Source organism: Engraulis encrasicolus, chromosome 2, assembly GCF_034702125.1.
Source record: "Engraulis encrasicolus isolate BLACKSEA-1 chromosome 2, IST_EnEncr_1.0, whole genome shotgun sequence".
Lineage (NCBI taxonomy): Eukaryota > Metazoa > Chordata > Actinopteri > Clupeiformes > Engraulidae > Engraulis > Engraulis encrasicolus.
In genome coordinates, this window is record NC_085858.1 from 51,587,957 (window position 1) to 51,606,811 (window position 18,855).

At 44.9% G+C, this 18,855-nt stretch overlaps 1 protein-coding gene across 2 annotated transcripts in view; it reads left to right on the forward strand.

Moving 5' to 3' along the window:
• Nucleotides 1-18,855, forward strand: part of tbc1d16 (TBC1 domain family, member 16) — a 44,449-nt gene that overhangs the window by 19,410 nt on the left and 6,184 nt on the right. For both annotated transcript variants that reach the window (XM_063190594.1, XM_063190586.1), the window contains exons 7-11: nucleotides 4,071-4,219; nucleotides 9,952-10,086; nucleotides 13,415-13,601; nucleotides 15,259-15,438; nucleotides 17,412-17,558. In XM_063190594.1, coding sequence (XP_063046664.1) covers nucleotides 4,071-4,219; nucleotides 9,952-10,086; nucleotides 13,415-13,601; nucleotides 15,259-15,438; nucleotides 17,412-17,558 — 798 coding nt within the window. The remainder of the gene's footprint in view (nucleotides 1-4,070; nucleotides 4,220-9,951; nucleotides 10,087-13,414; nucleotides 13,602-15,258; nucleotides 15,439-17,411; nucleotides 17,559-18,855) is intronic.

Consider the following 18,855-nt stretch of genomic DNA (forward strand, 5'->3'; position numbering starts at 1 on the left):
TACCAACAAAAACTGGTTAAAAATGGCTTGAGGACAACAAAGAGAGTGTTTTGCATTGCCCACCACAAAGCCCTGATCTAAACCCTCCTGAGGTATCATGGGCAGAGCCGAAATGGCCTGTAGGGCGGCCTACACACATGGCCCAGTTATGCCTGCTCTGTCTGGAGGAATGACTCAACATTCCTGCCAAGTATTCATAACAGTCTGTAAGATATCCAAACCTTTTAACCCAGTTGATAAAGTGTATGCAAGCGTTTGACTTTAATGATAATACTAAAAACATTGTTTAAAATTCTTACTCTCTTTATTCTTTGATTTGGAAATAATTTTGGCCATTGGTAATGTCAACGATCTTAAATTACCTTGAATTTTACAGCTGTGATCTGGTTTTTAAGTCAGAATGAAGGAAAATGTGATTGCTGTGTCTTTGCATACTGTATGTTACCTACAGTATATGTACACTTCTGGTTTCAGCTGTATATCATTGCTCTCATTGCTCATCCAACCCTGTTTTTGTAAGTATGTGCAGGATGAAACACAGAATTGATTTGGGGGACATTGTAAGATTAAAAAAAAATGCTACTTGCTGCTTTAAATACTGATTTAGGTTGGGGTACTCAACAGTTGTAAAAAACTTCATTTTCATACATGTAAATAAAATGTATTTGCACTTGGTCAGCCTCTATCTCAAAACACCAGCACCACCCACACAGAAACGCAAAGCGATAGCGCGATAAGGCATTTTCACAGTGGCCTGAAACTGCACTAAATTCAGTTTCAGATTCCATCAGCAAAAGTCTTGTTCTTACACCACCTGCTCTGCATGCATATGCACTCACCCGGGTGCACATGTTCGTGCACATGTTTGGTGTGCGTGTTTTGGTGCGAAGCTGATGCATCAAATGTGTGCGTGTGTGTGTGCGTGCGTGCGTGCGTGCGTGCGTGCGTGCGTGCGTGCGTGTGTGTGTGTGTGTGTGTGTGTGTGTGTGCGAAGGTGTGTGTGTGTGTGTGTGTGTGTGTGTGTGTGTGTGTGTGTGTGTGTGTGTGTGTGTGTGTGTGTGTGTGTGCGTGCGTGCGTGCGTGTGTGTGTGCGTGTGTGTGTGTGTGTGTTCGTTCAGATAACTCCCAAGAGAGAGGTGTGATAAAGGGAGGTGTGAAAGCTACTGGAGGTTGTTGTGAGCTTGCATGTCTAAAATGTCGCTGGCACTACAACACCCCTGCTGTGACTGTCGCGCTGCAGAAAAATAGAACACATCCCTTTGAGAAGCATAAGTCAACATTATTTATTCATACTCTCTCATGTGCAGTACAGATACTGGAAGTTAATAAGCCCCAACAAAATATGCTGTCAATGATTTTACAGTGGAAGGTAGCCCAACAAAAGACACCAAAGAGTTAATGGTTAGCTTGACAAAAAAAAGAGCAATGCAAGGCACAGTACACAGATCCCCGGGGCTTCTTTCCCATACAGTATCCTCCCATCCTCCTCAAGTCAAGTGTATTTTCTTGTCAAAAATCTATGTAACAGGGTAGCACAGAAGTTTGAAATTGCGTTTGACCAGTCTCCAATGTGCAGTTAAACTAAACATACATGTAAGACATTGACAAAACACACACACACACACACACACACACACACACACACACACACACACACAGACACACACAGACACACACACACACATACACGTGCAGTAGAAGCACTAACATTACTGATACAAGACATGTACAATAGACACACACACAGTGTGCAATAAGAAGACAAGCATACTGATGGACAATAAATACATACATATGAACCTCATTATTTCCTCCACTGAGGCGAGGCGTCACGTGAAATGTGAGGTCACATGCACAGGTCAACGATGGGAGTCGGGATATTGGCAAGAATATGAATAACCTGAATCCTGTAATGCCATGTACCTGTATGTGGGTGGTGGGCTGTGGTGGATATGCCCTTGAGTGTCTCTAGGGGGGCACTTTATGTATGTATGTATGTGTGTTTATTGTTGTTTTCGTTTTTTGTTTTTTGGCGTCATGTGTATCTGTGTTGTGTGTATGTGGCAGCTTTGTATGTCCAAGACAAATTTCTTTCGGGACCATTAAAAGAATCTTGAATCTTGAATACCAGATGTCACCAGAGTATACACGAGGACACTTGTCATGACACCCCCTCCCTCCCTTCACCCCCCTCAACACTGCTGGAATCAGCGATGACCAAGTCATTTCACATTAGATATGGTTTTGGCCTGTTGTTTTTATAAACATTTCAATAAAGACGCTTTTGCACACCTCTGTAGTTGGGCAGGTGCGTAGGATGTTATCCCAGCGGGGTTGTCAGTCAAGTGCAAAGAAATCCCGCACACTGTCCATTCCACCAACAAACTTTAATACAACGTTTCGGTCATCCGACCTTCTTCAGGTAAAGTTACTTTACTTTACCTGAAGAAGGTCGGATGACCGAAACGTTGTATTAAAGTTTGTTGGTGGAATGGACAGTGTGTGGGATTTCTTTTCACTTGACTGTTTTTATAAACATGAAATGATCGATTGACACTGCAATCGTCTGTATGCATGTGTCTGGGGATGTGCGCAACAAAACAGAGAAATGAAATTGCCGCTTAAGCCATAATATTCAACATGACTCATCGGCATGGAATGGAATAGTCCCATTTTGCAGACAAAATTTCTGCCTGTTTTTGAGAGAAACAAACTACAATTTCTCTCCACCATGTCAAAGGTTATCTCATCTGGGCAACTTGTGTATCATAATATTTTACAGTGAAAACTACCACGTGGTGGGGGGTCCATGTCTGCTTTTCTTGTCGACGTTTGGTTTTTACCATAATTCCCATAGCACGTGAATGGCACATTACACCAGTCAAGGCAACGTTGCATCAACACAAAGGTGGTACTGTAGGCTGTTCTTGAGCAGTTTTGTGGAAGCCACTGCAACTGTCAAATCATTAGATCTGTACCGTCCATCAACCATTTCATGGTTGCATGTTGGTGACATCACGCCAGCTTTTGGACAGATGATTTCACACAATTTCTTTTTTTTTTCCAATATATTTTTACGGGCTTTTATGCCTTTATTTGATAGGACAGTCTGAGATGGTGACAGGAAGCAAGTGGGACAGAGAGATGGGGTGGGATCGGGAAATGACCCCGGACAGACTCGAACCGGAGTCTCCATGGGCATGCAAGCCCAAATGTGGGGGGCTTAGCGCACTGCGCCACAGGGCCCCCCACTGATTTGACACAATTTCTAACCACGTGACACCTTCAGCCCATAATTGAATTCCTGGAAGATTAATTTCACAATGATTGGCAGGTAACATACGGTTTGCCTGCATGTCTCCCTTTTTAACACACTGATCATCCTGGTTGGATTGAAATGAATGAATGTTTGTGAATGTGTCTGTGTGTGCGATGTGCCCTTTTAAGCAACTTGGAGCATTGACTCGTCCCTCATATACAATATGTACATTCCTCGTGAACAGCCCCCCGTACATAATATTCATACTGGTCATTCTGAAATGAGTTTCACTATTGCCTCATGTAGCCCACCTTTTGGGGGCAGTAACACGTACACAAAGGTGAACTTTTTTCTGATTTGCTCCCCGTGAACATTATACTCATACTGGTCATATTAAATGATAAAGGACTTCCAGTTGGAGTAATAAAGGAACAGACAGTGAATGTGAGGAGCTTAGATGTAATTTGTAACTAACATGACCTGTGTGTGTGTGTGTGTCTGTGTGTGTGTGTGTGTGTGTGTGTGTGTGTGTGTGTGTGTGTCTGTGTGTGTGTGTGTGTGTGTGTGTCTGTGTGTGTGTGTGTGTGTGTGTGTGTGTGTGTCTGTGTGTTGTGTGTGTGTGTGTGTGTGTGTGTGTGTGTGTGTGTGTGTGTGTGTGTGTGTGTGTGTGTGTGTGTGTGTGTGTGTGTGTGTGTGTGTGCATGCGCGTGTGCCTACATGCGTGTGTGTGTGTGCATGCGTGTGTCTACATGCGTGTGTGTGTGTGTGTGTGTGTGTATATGTGTGTGTGTATGCCTGTGTCCTCCTGTAGGCCATCTTCTTTGGTGGTATCGACCCGTCCATCCGGGGGGAGGTGTGGCCCTTCCTACTGCGCTACTACAGCTGGGACTCCTCCTCTGAGGAGCGCGAGGCCTGGAGGCTGCAGAAGAGGACCGAGTACCAGGACATACAACAGAGGAGGTCAGGGGATATACTCAATTTTGCACCAGCATAATTACACACAAATGGACAAATATGTAATTTAAGTTATTACTACTGACCTTTCTTTTCTGCCGTAAGCTCGTAAGATGTTGTATTACACTTACTCTATGGTCATTTTGGGAATAACTTGTATGTTTATTACAATGTTGTTCAAAATGTTACTTTTCAACAGGGGTGTACTCAGTATTGCTGTGCACTGTAGATGTCTTTGTATGTCTTTGTACGTTCATAGAAGAGGATTGAGTACCAGAACGTACAGCAGAGAAGGTGTGGGTGCATGCATGCGTGCGTCTGTGTGTCTGTCTGTGTCTCTATCTGTGTCCGTGTCCTCGTGTATGCATCAGGTATATGTGTGTGAGGCCTGCAGGCTGCAGAAGAGGGCTGTGTGTGTGTGTGCACCTAGTAGTGTGCGCGGTGTTTCAGAGTGGCGAGGAGTGTTTGGGAAAGACGGGCATATTCAGTAGCCCCTGAGGAGATAATAGTCAAAATGAGGTGTGTGTGTGAGTGAGAGAGAGCAATAACCTTCAAGAGATTAAGGTGCGTGCGTGTGTGCGTGCGTGCCAGAGAAAGATCATTCAGAACTGCTGAAGAACATTCTGCAGTTTAAGGAGAGGTGTGCGTGCGTGCGTGCGTGCATGCGTGCGTGCGTGCGTGCGTGCATGCATGTGTGTCAGAGAAAGAGTTCAATAACCTACAGCCTATTTGGAGAGTAATAAGTGAAAGGTGTGTGTGTGTGTGTGTGTGTGTGTGTGTGTGTGTGTGTGTGTGTGTGTGTGTGTGTGTGTGTGTGTGTGTGTGTGTGTGTGTGTGTGTGTGTGTGTGTGTGTGTGTGTGTGTGTGTGTGTGTGTGTGTGTGTGTGTGTGTGTGTGTGTGTGTGTGTGTGTGTGTGTGTGTGTCTTTATTACACATCATATATGGTCATGCATAATTGATGGTAGGGAGTCTGCTCGATGGGAGGTGGAGTCACTGCATTGCATTGTAACACATAGTGTGTGAAACGGCCAAAAAAAAAAAAAAAACGGTTTCATGGTCTGAGGAGTTGAAAGAGTCAAGATGCAATGATAGAGGCTGAGGAACAGGACTGTGTCTAGAACTATTTTTCTGACATGGTTACACTGGACATTAGGTATATGTGAATGAAACTCCCTTGTTCAATTGATTTCCCCCATTAAGGTGGAATTGCATGGACACTGTGCAGACTTTTTCAAGTTTTGTTTTCATATCAATGCCGTGGCCATCTAGGGAGACATTTAAAATCCTCTGTACAGCCTGAACATACTTCGTTTTTTACAATAAAAGTCAACCTGAACTTTGACTTTGATGCAGTTATTGACTGTAAATGGTTTGTTTGTCTTCACCTATTTTTAGTGAGACATCCGGTGTTAAATCCCCTTATAAAATGTTTTGACTTCTGCTGAAATGTCACATATCACGTGACAAGCAACCTTTGTTACGACTAGGAGGTTGATGCAGAGTGGAAAACGTGTAGGCTGTTCATTAAACTCAAAAAAGTAGTGTGGATGGAAAGTATATGTGGATATTATAAAATGGTGAAAAGAAACCAGACACACACTCCATGGCATGCCTATCTACACTGCACAGACGCTGTTATACACTGAAGAGGCACTATGTTAAATACACTGGACAGACTCTACCTAGTATCATATAGTACATATTGCATGTGTATTGTATTACATACGGTACTATATAATACACTCAAGCATAGTCATTTTATTTCATAGTGATGTCATGTTTGGGAGTGATGAGGTTATTAATTGGGTATTAAATGGGAGCATTAACAGTGTTTCGGACTTCTATCATTTATTTGAGGTTATTAATTCTCATAAATTTTCCACCATGGCGGTCCATACTTTTGACGAAAGATGTCGAAACCAGATTTAGACATGCAGAGAAGATAAGCAGACGATAGTTGTTGTGTTTTTGTCGTCGAGCCAAAGTGCTGAGGGGCTGGCTTGAAACAGAAGCAGTTGGGGTTAATGGAGTGAGTCAGACAAGATAAGCAGCTGTCAGGTAAATGAGCCGTGAAGTGACAGAAGGTGTGGAGGATGACGCTGAAGATGGCTTAGGCCGAAACGTCTGTCTCTGTCTGTGTCGTGCTAACCCTTTAACAAAAAAAAATTGTCGAATTGTAGTTGAGAGTGTGTCTACAACCAGTGCACTGATCCAATTGCCTGGACCTGAAGTCCTTTAAAAAAAAAAAAACATTTCGGAGTTGCGCACACGTCTTTTAAAAAGGTGTAGAAGCACATCTCACAAACGTTTTATTTTTTTGTGGTCAGATTAAAATGGCGTGTCTCTGGTCAGATTAGCCCATTTTAGCCTGGAAACACATATACGCTGCATTCAGGCCCTTGAGATTTGAGGGTTTTTATTTAAAATGTGGGTTAGAGCTGAATGAACACTGTCTAATGCAATATGAGGGTCCTGGCTTTTAAATGCAGCTTATTTCATGTGTGTATGTGATTCGGAGGCTGAGATATATTTAGGATTTAATAGGCAGAGGGCACCCTTTCCCAAAAAGGGCTTAGGAGAAAATGGGTTAAAATGGTGCGTCTCTGAAGCGTCAAAACAGTGTATGGAATAGATCACCCTAAATTTGTTCTTGATCTTTACATTTCAGCTATAAGAGCTTTCAGGAGTATAAACCTGAGTGTAATCTATTTCCTACAACGGGCCGATAAAATATTAAAAGCTCTTAAACGTATAAAGAAATGTAAAATGGATCTAGTCAAGCATTTGTCAGCATGTGAACATGACACACGATGGCATTAATGAAGGGTTGAAATGTATCCCCCCCCTGGGGACAGGAATCATTGTTCTTGTCAGCCCAATTATCTGGGGGGCATTGTCACCACTGGCCACAATTCCCTTTTGTTTGTCACACCTCGAGGACATCTCAGTCCCTGATCAGTAGCTCCTGACAGCACACACCACCTACCTGCAGAAACATTTCTCTCTCTGTGTGTGTGTGTGTGTGTGTGTGTGTGTGTGTGTGTGTGTGTGTGTGTGTGTGTGTGTGTGTGTGTGTGTGTGTGTGTGTGTGTGTGTGTGTGTGTGTGTGTGTGTGTGTGTGTGTGTGTGTGTGTGTGTGTGTGTGTGTGTGTGTGTGTGTGCGCATGTGTGCGCGCGTGTGTGAACATACATGTTTATAACAACCTGTATGTGTGTGCACGTGGGTATTTTTAGGCATGTACAAAGTTGTGTGTGTGTGTTTATTACACATCATATATGGTCATGCATAATTGTGTGCGTGTGTGTGTGAGAGAGAGAGAATGTGTGCGTATATTCGTGTATGTTTATGTTTTTAACCATGTATGTGTGTGTGGCTTTGTGCATGCAGCATGCGTGTGTAGACATTTGTGCATTCCGTGCACATGTAGCCCACATCAATAGTCTATAAATGGACACATTCTGCTGCATCAAGGGGCTCAGACACACACACACACACATCTGACGGTTTCAGTCCACGTCTCTACCTGTGCCTGTGCCTGTGCCTGTGCCTGTCTTGTCTACTCCTGCAGGTCTCCAAGAACACCGTGTGCACTCAGTGGCAGTTGTTACTTCTCACTCGCGTGGTCGGCGTGTTCATGACGTCCTTCGGGGGCTCAGTGTGGCCAAGAAGACCCAAGTGGACCTTGGGGAGGAGGGTGGCAACCAGCAGCAGGGTGGCCAAAGGCCAGGAGGGTAGTGGTGGGTAGTGGGCTACAGACATGGAGCTCACACAGTATGGGGAGCCAAGAGGAGGGACATGTCCCAGGAGATTAAGGGGAACAGGGAGGTGTTGGTTGGGGAATGGCTGGACAAGGAGGGTGGTAACCAGGGTAGTGAAAGGCAGGAGGGTAGCAGTCTAAAGCTCTCTAGAGCTAGAGCTAGAGTCTAGAGCTCTCACTTTCACAGTGTGGGCCAAGGAGGGGTGTATCCCTCCCAGGAGAGTAGAGGGACAGGGAGGTGGGGTGGTTAGGCGACGGGGGGGGGGCCTCCGGGAGCGCTTTCACAAACAGCAGCGTACGCGGCACGGAAACTGTTGCGCAGAGTTGCATCAGGCTGGGCTCTGCGCCTCCTCCTCAGCTCCTGGCAGCGCTGGTGGAAAAACAAACAGTGTTAATTAAATCCCACCTGCGTGTGAGGTACTTGGGGCTGGGCTGGGCTGGGCTGGGGAGAGTGTGTTTTTAGCTGCGTGCGTGCGTGAGTGCGTGTGTGTGTGTGTGTGTGTGTGTGTGTGTGTGTGTGTGTGTGTGTGTGTGTGTGTGTGTGTGTGTGTGTGTGTGTGTGTGTGTGTGTGTGTGTGCGTTGGTGTGTAGGTTGATCGAGGTGTTTTGTAGAGTCGGTGTATGTGCCTGCGTGCGTGGGTGGAGGTGTTTGTGGGGTGGGTGTTTGAGGTTTGTGTGGATGTTTAGTTTGATAGAGGTGCGTGTACGTATGTATGTATGTGGGTTGGTGTAGGTGTTGGACTGGGTGTTTTAGGGGTGTGTTTATGTGTAGGTTGATGTAGGTGTTTGGTGCGTGCGTGCGTGCGTGCGTGCGTGCGTGCGTGCATGCATGCATGCTTGCGTTTGTATGTGTGTAGGGGAAGGACCTTTTGCCTGAATGTTTGTTTTACAAGGGACTAAACTGAAGAGGTGCACCTGACCTCTCGGGTCAATCGAGAAGTTTCATCTTTCACTTTCGTCAAGACGTGTTTCATCCCACAGCAACACAGATAGCTCTAGAAAAGGTTTGGTTTCTGTTCCACTGGGGCATGTGTGGTAGTGGCTGGATGGGTGCCTGAGGTGTACGTGTGTGTGTGTGTGTGTGTGTGTGTGTGTGTGTGTGTGTGTGTGTGTGTGTGTGTGTGTGTGTGTGTGTGTGTGTGTGTGTGTGTGTGTGTGTGTGTGTGTGTGTGTGTGTGTGTGTGTGGTTAGATAGAATTAGCAAAGACGGTTCTTGTACACCGCCCCTTATGAAGGGACAGCAGTGGCAGGGCTGCTGACAGCTTTGGCTGGGCCCGGGACAAAGACATCTGAAAGGGCCCCAAACCCAATACATACAATGTAATAATTAGCATCCAATTCTGGGCCCCCTCTCTCCCTGGGCCCGGGACAAGAGACCCCTTTGTCACCCCTGTCGGCTTCCCCAGTGGTACACCTGATCTGGAGTCAGTTGAGAAGTTCAAACTCCACTTTCTTCTTTCACTTTCAGCCATGTTAAACTGCAGAAGAGTCTGTAAATCTTCTGGTTTCTGTTTGGTTCTCCATTTTTGCATATATGCCTTTCTGTTATGCTCCAAACCACCTGCCTCAGATACAAATACAGACACGGACACGCACGCACATCCAGACACACACTTGTGTATACACAAGATCACACACACACACACACACACACACACACACACACACACACACATATACACACACACACACACACACATGTACACACACACACACACATGTGCACACACACAGAAACAAACTTCATTTCCATACCTATGGAGCACTCTACGTATAATAACGATAAAATAATTTGTTTAAACTGTTCCCAGACCAGAATCACTATTATTTTTGTTATTTATGACAAATCAGCCCTTTTCAGGTGTTCTTATCTTAGTGGGGGACATTTGTACCCAAATTACAAGAATGCAAACGTACCCGCTGGCGCAAACGCCTAACCAAGCCATCTTTTTTGGTGTTCCTCTTCCTGTGTGTTGCAGGCTGTGCATGAGTCCTGAGGAGCAGAGTGAGTTCTGGAGGAAGGTGCAGTTCACGGTGGATAAGGACGTGGTCCGCACCGACCGCACCAACCTCTTCTTCAGGGGCGAGAACAACCCCAACGTGGAGATCATGAGGTTAGTGTAGTACAGACACGAAATGCGAATGACTTAGTGGCCAAAAGTCTGTTGGGAGTCAATGGGAGCGTGTCTGATATTGAGCTCACAAGTCTGTTATGTCCTAAATGTTTGGAAGCCCTATTCACACTACTGAATGAATACGAACCATGTGATGAGAAGCCATAGGCCTCTCTGTTTTATCTTCTCTCCTTTTCTTTTCGTACCTTCTCTCTTTGTGTATCTCTCTCTCTCTCTCTCTCTCTCTCTCTCTCTCTCTGTCTTTCTCCCTCTTACTTTTTTGAGTCAGATGTTTACAGTCACTTGTAGAGAGTTACTTGTGCACAATCCCTGGTGCTGAACAAAAAGATTACGTATTTTTTGAAAAAAGGTTCGCACACTTCTTTGTATTTTACATTTGTAAATAGCTGTGTCATATATATGCATTTGTAGGTTTCACTTGAAAAGATTTCTCTCCAACTGTTTATGTTTTTATGTTTTGTTTTCTGATATTTTGTAATTCATTTGGCTCTAGTCACTCCACAGGTTTACATCCTGGACCTGTAAGGGTTAAAATCGACTCCACCCCTTCAGACAGGTGTTGTAGATAATGTGTCAAGCCTGTGTTTGTTAGTGAATCTGAGGAAGACCGAGAGGTCGAAACGTCATTGCCAATGAATGAATAAATAAAAAGAAGAAAAAATAACTTAAAGAAGAAAAAATCCAAAGAAGTGTGCGAACCTTTTTTCAAAAAAAAAAAAAAAGATGTTTACAGTCATACAGTAGCTTATTTGGTTAGAGTTGGAACAACTCCAACAACCATGTTCTTTGCTCTTGTCTTGTTTTTGTTATGTCTTTAAAATTATTCTGCAATTACCTTTGTATTCCTCTCTGTCCTTTGGCTCCACTGTTCCCTCTGTGTTTTACTGAGATGTACTCATGACTCATTATGGAGTCCTTCACCTCACTTATCAAACCTCTTTATAAGCTTTGAGTTGGTGTAGTTTCTCGCAATTTCACTGCCCTCTCTAGTACACTTGACTTTTTTCTCCAGTTTTTAATCATTCTTTCCACTGGAGTGGGGGTCCACCTGGCAATCCTCAGCAGCAACATGGCCGTCCTTTATTCAACTTCTCGGTTCAGTTCGTTCAGTTCAGTGCAGTCCAGTCCGTGGTAGACTTGACAGCCAAAACTGGCCCATGAAAGTATATATGAAAGCAGAAATGAGTCAGTCAGTCCGGCAGTAGGCCAGCAAGCTGGTGGACAAGATTTCATTTCACTTCATTTTGGGTGTAAAGCCTGGAAACACCTCATAAGCATGCACACTACTACTTTCTGTGCGGCTCTAAATTCATAGCATAGACATCAGATGTGCCAAGAGCAGCTAAAATGTTCATTATTTAAACCTTACCATAAAAGCTCTCTCAAAATGACCACCCATCAAACAGGAAGTTGCACTTTATCTGATTCATATCAGCAATATTTCCATATAATATATTATGCGTTAATTAATGCAATCCGGCACGACCTGAATAGATCACTGAATTGATCTCCCTCCAAACCAGACAATCGTATGATACAATGCGCTACACATAGTCAAACTTGTTGTTCCACATGATTGCATTCAGTAGCCAACGCCTACCAAGCCTCTGTTCATTGATTGCAATGCAAACCCAACAATTGGGTCCTTTCAGTGCAGAGCCTGAGTAGTGTGGCCTGCAGAATATTCTTGTCCATGCTCTCTCAGACCCAGCGACATGTGTGAACCCATGAGGTTTTCTCTGGTGTGGTGGCAGAAGGTTGCTGAGGAATACGGCAGCAGTCAGCCTGCTCTCCATATAATCCTCTTCCAGTGAAAAACAGCCCCTGAGGGAAGACTAATAGCCTCCTGTGCCTTCTCTCTCTCTCTCTTTCTCTCTCTCTCTCTCTCTCTCTCTCTCTCTCTCTCTCTCTCTCTCTCTCTCTCTCTCTCTCTCCATCTGTACTCTCCCTCATTCTCAAACTTTTTCTGTGTTGGCGCTCTCTTGACATTACAAAATGCATTTCACTTTGCCAGAGTTGCATCTGAATAATGAGACGTGTTAAACAAAATAAAGGGCCTACCATGTCCTTACTATAATCATATCAGTAATAACGGTGTTATTGGAACATGAAATTGGTGGATACACATCTACAGTAACACAGTAACAGACGAGGTGTGTAAATCACAGCCTCCATGACGATATGATACGGTATCGATTTCTTAAAGCAGGGATTCGATTATTTTCAATACTTAAGAATTTCCCACAATACGATAAGATTCTATTCGTTTTTTTCCTAATTACTTTTCTACTTCTATTATGTTATGGAGCAAGGGCATTGGACAGGGGCCAGCGATTTGATTAATTGATACTTAAGAATGCCCCACGACATGATGCGATTCGATTAAATCGTCGGCTGTAGGATAGATGCATCGATACATTTCGATATTATTTACACCCCTAACACAGACAGCTCGGCATTTGTTAGCCGCCAACACGTGAACCCTTTTCTAGTGTCACCAGTCAGAATGAAGAATGAAGATCCCGCCCTTACCTCTCCCTACACCTCCATCCATGGCTGAAGTGCCCTTGAGCAAGGCACCTAACCCCACATTGCTCCAGGGACTGTAACCAATGCCCTGTAATATCTGTAAGTCACTTTGGATTTTTTTAAAAAAATGTCAGGTAAGTGTAATGTAATAAAAAATAAGAATAAGAATACATGTGCAATGTTGTGTGTAAAGTCTTTGTGTCTTCTTCTGTATTTATGTATGTATGCTACTGGACACCTTCATTTTCCCTCGGAATTAATAACGGATATACTCTACTCTAAGAAGAAGACTGTACCCATGTTGTGTCTGTCTGTCTTGACCATTGACAGTAAATAGAATGGACGCCAAATCAACGCTATTTGCCATTCAACGCTTTGAAGCCAGATTTGGGAACATTCCAACTTACATTCCACCTTAGCAACGCCAAACGCAGGTGCTGATTGGACAACAACAAGACTTCTAACGGTCAATCAAACCATGTTCTGATGCTCATTGGTCAATTTAACTTTTAATATCTCTCTAACATAAAACATCACCACAAAAAATCACCACCCTGGTAAGTTGGAGAGCAAGGGGACCTACTAGTTGAGCGAAAAATGATCCCCCTGGAGTGGCATTTAAGGGAGATACTGGGTTTTATGTCTCTCATAGGAATGAATGGGATTTGGCCATTTTTTGGTCTTTTTGGGTCCAACCTTGGCTCCAACTTGGCTTCAACAATGAAATAGAATTTTGGCCTCCATTCTATTTACTCTCAATGGTCTTGACCCACCCCAGGCGTATCCTGTTGAACTACGCGGTCTTCAACCCGGAGATGGGTTACTGCCAGGGCATGTCCGACCTGGTGGCCCCGCTGCTGTCGGAGGTGCAGGACGAGAGCGACACGTTCTGGTGCTTCGTGGGCCTCATGGAGAACACCATCTTCATCAGCTCGCCCCGCGACGAGGACATGGAGAGGCAGCTGGTGAGAGGAGTGGGGGTGGGGGTGGGGGTGCGAGTGGGGATCGGATGCAGGTGGAGGGTGGATGGCGTTAAAGGTGGTGATGAGCCTAATGGGGGGTCTACGGTCTACTGGGGTGGGTGGGCTGGTCAGTCCGGTGGGTTGGTGTGTGTGCGTGGTGTGTGTGTGTGTGTGTGTGTGGAGGTGGACCAGGTGGGTGGAGGGGTAGGATTCAGGTGGCAGTGAACACCATCTTTATTATCTTGCCACCCCCCAGGAGAGTACATAGAGAGACAGTTGGTGAGGCTGCAGGGGTCGTTGGGCAGGGGTAGGGTGTAGCAGTGGTGGCAGTAGTGGTGGGGCGTGGATGGCATTCGATTGGTGGTTGAGCTGGTGAGTGTATTGAGGGGTGGCGCAGTGTGAATGAAAGTGAAGGGAGGGTGCGTGGGTCAGGTGCTGGGGCCGGAGCTGGTGGGTCTTATAGGGATGTAGGTGGGTCAGGTGAAGGTTGATGTGGGATGGCGAGGCAGCTATGCGGCTGGTGTGTGTGATCAGCTGGCTGTGCTGAAGGTGGATGTCTGCTGTCTCGGGACAGAAGGGACAGATCAGTGCCGTGCACAGGGTCATACAGGGACATCTGCAGAGTGCACGCACGCATGAACGCACGCACAAACACACCACATGTGTCTGTGTGTCTAGGTCTATTTCTGTGTATGTGCATGTCTCTGTGTCTGTGCATGTGTGCTACAGACACACCAGTAAGATGTTACTTCCAGATACCCCACTGAGCAGTCTCTCAACAGGCTACACTGCAGTCTCGGGTGACATCTTGCCTGTTAATATCAACACAAATCAATAGGTGTTTTTTATATGTGCACATTCATAAATATTGTGCTAATATATGTGGGTGGGCAATGCATAAAACATTGGATAATGGTTCCTTGTCGTCCAACAAAAATAAATATATGAACTAATATTTTATTTAATACAATGTATTCCAGCTGGGGTACTTCAACATCTGGGGATAGACAAGTGGGCGTGCATGTACGTGCATGCGTGTGCGTCTCTACAGTATTCTGTGAATGCAAAGTCGATTCCTGCATCTCTGCATAGCATACCTCCTGGTCACTTGTACCTGCCAGAGCTGCTCCGTCTGATGCTATGCTACCTCTGTTCCACCAGCACCTCCACCTGCTACGGATATGAATGTCAGTGTGTGTATACTGCATGTGAATGTGATGTAAAGGTTTTAAAGGGCACAAATAAAGAAATAAAATGTGTGAATGTGTGTGTAGTGTATATATATAGGTTTGTGTGTGTGGTTTATCCCTGGTCAGTTGTACCTGAGAGAGCTGCTGTGCCTGATGCTTCCTTGGTTCCATCAGCAATGTGTGTGCATGTGCTTGTGCGTGTATGTAAAGTAAAGGTTTGTGTGTGTGTATCCCTGCCTGGTCAGTTGTGCCTGCGAGAGCTGCTGCGTCTGATGTCTCCTCGGTTCCATCAGCACCTTGTGTGTGTGTGTGTTTGTGTGGTGTATGTGTGTGTGCGTGTGCGTGTGTGTGCGTGTGTGTGTGTGTGTGTGTGTGTGTGTGTGTGTGTGTGTGTGTGTGTGTGGTGTATAAGTATAAACTAAATGTAACATAAACTAAATGTTTGTGTGTGTGTGTGTATCCCTGGTCAGTTGTACCTGCGGGAGCTGCTGCGTCTGATGCTGCCTCGGTTCCATCAGCACCTGCTGCGTCTGGGGGAGGACGGGCTGCAGCTGCTCTTCTGCCACCGCTGGCTGCTGCTCTGCTTCAAGAGGGAGTTCCCCGACGCTGAGGCCCTGCGCATGTGGGAGGCCTGCTGGGCACACTACCAGGTCAGATACAGCACCTACCAAGCATGTGGTGAAATATACTGTACATATAGAGGCACACACACTAGCAGTCAGATACCAAGCATGTGGTGAAATATACTGTACATATAGAGGCACACACACTAGCAGTCAGATACCAAGCATGTGGTGAAATATACTGTACACAGACGCACACACTACCAGGTAAGATACAGTACCTATCAAGCATATGGTGAAATATACTGTACACAGACGCACACACACTAGCAGTCAGCTACCAAGCAGGTGGTGAAACATACATAGAGGCACACACTACCAGGTCAGATGCCTACCATACATGTGGTGAAATATACTGTACATAGAAGCACACACTAGCAGGTCAGGTCAGCTACTAAGTAAGTGGTGAAATATACATTGAGGCACACACTACCAGGTCAGATACCAAGCAAGTGGCAAAATGCATACAAAGGCTCACATACTGCACACACACACACACACACACACACACACACACACACACACACACACACACACACACACACACACACACGCAGGTTAGGTTAGGTTAGCAGCAGGCATGTGGTTGAAGCACTCACTCAAGCCCACACACACACACACATACTGGGTTTCAAATGGACGCATGGCATGAAAACATGATGTGTAACACAGCCAACTGTGACGACCTTCTATGCCCTGTAATCCTGCTGGTAGACGTCGGCAGGGAAGCCGACAAGGGGGACAAAGGGGTCACATGTCCCGGGCCCAGGGAAGAGGGGGCCAGGATTGGATCCTCAGTACATTGGATGTATTGGGTTTGGGGCCCCTTCAGATGTCTTTGTCCCCAGCGCAGCCAAAGCTGTCAGCGCCCCTGAACGTCACGTGTAATTTAACAAACTCTCTGACGATCTCTGATGAGCAATCTCTGATAGCAGTTTCTGTTCTATTCAGTAACCCCATGGCAACCCACTGGCGACCTCCCTGACACTGGCAGCCAAACTAGTTCCACCTGTTTCTGTTATGCAAAAGTAATGCATAAGTGCTCTTAAAAAATATACCAGAAATACCAGAACATAGCAAAATTGTTTCCTTAAAGGTACACTGTGTAAGATTTGTAGTTGTTTATTTCCAGAATTCATGCTACCCATTCACTAATGTTACCTTTATTCATGAATACTTACCACCACCATCAAATTCTAAGTATTTATTATGACTGGAAAAAATGCACTTTTCATACATGAAAAGGGGGATCTTCTAGCCTAGAAATCTAGACGCCCCTAGCGACCGCAAATTGAATTTTTGCTGTACGGGTCTGGCTCGCCGGGCTAGGGATCTTCCCCATGGTCAGCCATTTTGAATTTCCAGAAATAGCCATTTTTAGCTGCAAAAATGACTGTACTTGGGCCATACTAGAAAATATTTGTTTATTACTTAGTAAACTTTCATGAAAAGATCGAATTTGGCGATAGGCAGCCCAGTTTCAATGAGCAGCATCGGTGCAGTTACCTTTTTTGACCATTTCCTGCACAGTGTACCTTTTTAAAAGATCAGGCAACCCGTTTGGTTATGAAATGTGGGGAAAATACTCTGTGTGTGATAATGTCCGGTACACGGTCTGTACAGATGACTTTCCACTGTCCTACAATCCCCTCATTATTATCCTCATCTCCTACACACTACCTGTGAACATGACTTCACATGGAAATACAATCTGTAATTAAGCTGTGATGCTAGTGTCTGTTCCGTAAGCCTCGGTAACTCCCTGGTTGCCTCCCAGGCAGACATGTCTAATTCAGCAGACATTAACAATTTCTGGCGTGGTTAATTCCATAACCTTTGGTAACCCCCTGACTGCCCCCTGACAGACATTCAGCAAACGTTGACGATTTCTGACAATAGTTTATATTCCGTAACCCTTGGTAAGACTCTGGTTCCTCTCCTCCTCCTCCTCCTCCTCTTCTTCCTCCTCCTCCTCCTCCTCCTCCTCCTCCTCCGTGCAGACGGACTACTTCCACCTGTTCCTGTGCGTGGCCATCATCGTGCTGTATGGGGAGGACGTGACGGAGCTGCAGCTGGCCACCGACCAGATGCTGCTGCACTTCAGCAACCTCTCCATGCACATGAACGGGGAACTGGTGCTGCGCAAGGTACGTGCCATACTTACTACTTACTCACTACTGCATAGGGACATCTGCAAGGTACATGCCATACTTACTACTTACTCACTACTGCATAGGGACATCTGCAAGGTACATGCCATACTTACTACTTTCTCACTACTTAGGCCTTTACATTCCTTTTGGAACCTAGGCCATTGATGAAGAGTTTCCACCCTCGACATGCAATGCATAAATATCAATTACATTACATACCTATGATGCAAAGATATGTTACATGATACTTAGGGCTGGGTAAAATAATCAATTTAATCGATAATCGATCGATCGAATCGAAATTCACATAATCGATACGCAGGGCACCAAATCGATTTTTTTGTTTATTTTTCTTTTTGTTCTTTTTGTTTAATTTAGGTCTATGAAAAATACCCAGTAGGTATTAGTCAATTAGGCCTAGGCCTACTTATTACAAATTAGCAATCTGCTAACACTGTCAAGCCACAGCCCTTTGACATTTTTCTATGAAAGTAGGCAACAGCATCTTTTGGGGGAAATCCTGGCACCAAGAAGGGAACGGATTGAATAGATTCGGAATGAATCAAATCGAATCGAATCGAAACGAAACGAATCGTGATTAATCGATTCAAAGCCCTAAGAATCGAAATCGAATCAATACAGGAACATGTCTGCGATACCCAGCCCTAATGATACTGTATAAAATCATATTGTGTACCACATGCACATGAACAGAGAACTGTTGCAGCGCAAGATACATGCAATGCACTAACAACAAATTATGTTACTTTCATATACAATTATTTGCGACATGATTTTCTATTAAATTCATACTGTAAAATCATTTCGTATACTGGCCCTGCCGTGGCCAAACGGTAGGGCACTGGGTTGCTACGCTGCCGACCTGGGTTCGATTCCGGCCCGGGACACTTTCCAATCCTCCCCCATCTCTCTCTCCCACTCGCTTCCTGTCGCCATCTCCAACTGTACTATTGAATAAAGGCAAAAAAATAATAATAATTTCGTATACTACATGTAAATGAATGGAGAACTGGTGCTGCACAAGATACGCTCAAAACACCACATCAATCTCAAGAACAATCTCGGCCACAGCGCAAAATGCCGCCCGTTGTATTGCTCACTCTACCCTCGACTTGTCAGTACCTGAAAGCGCATTCTTTTTTGTTCAGCCCTTTGAGGCCCTGCATGTTGAAATTTGTTGTAATTCTCCTTTAAATTATATTACAGTGCATTCATATGGTACAACTATGTATTACGTTTTATTCAATTCATGAGAGAAAACAGTTTACTT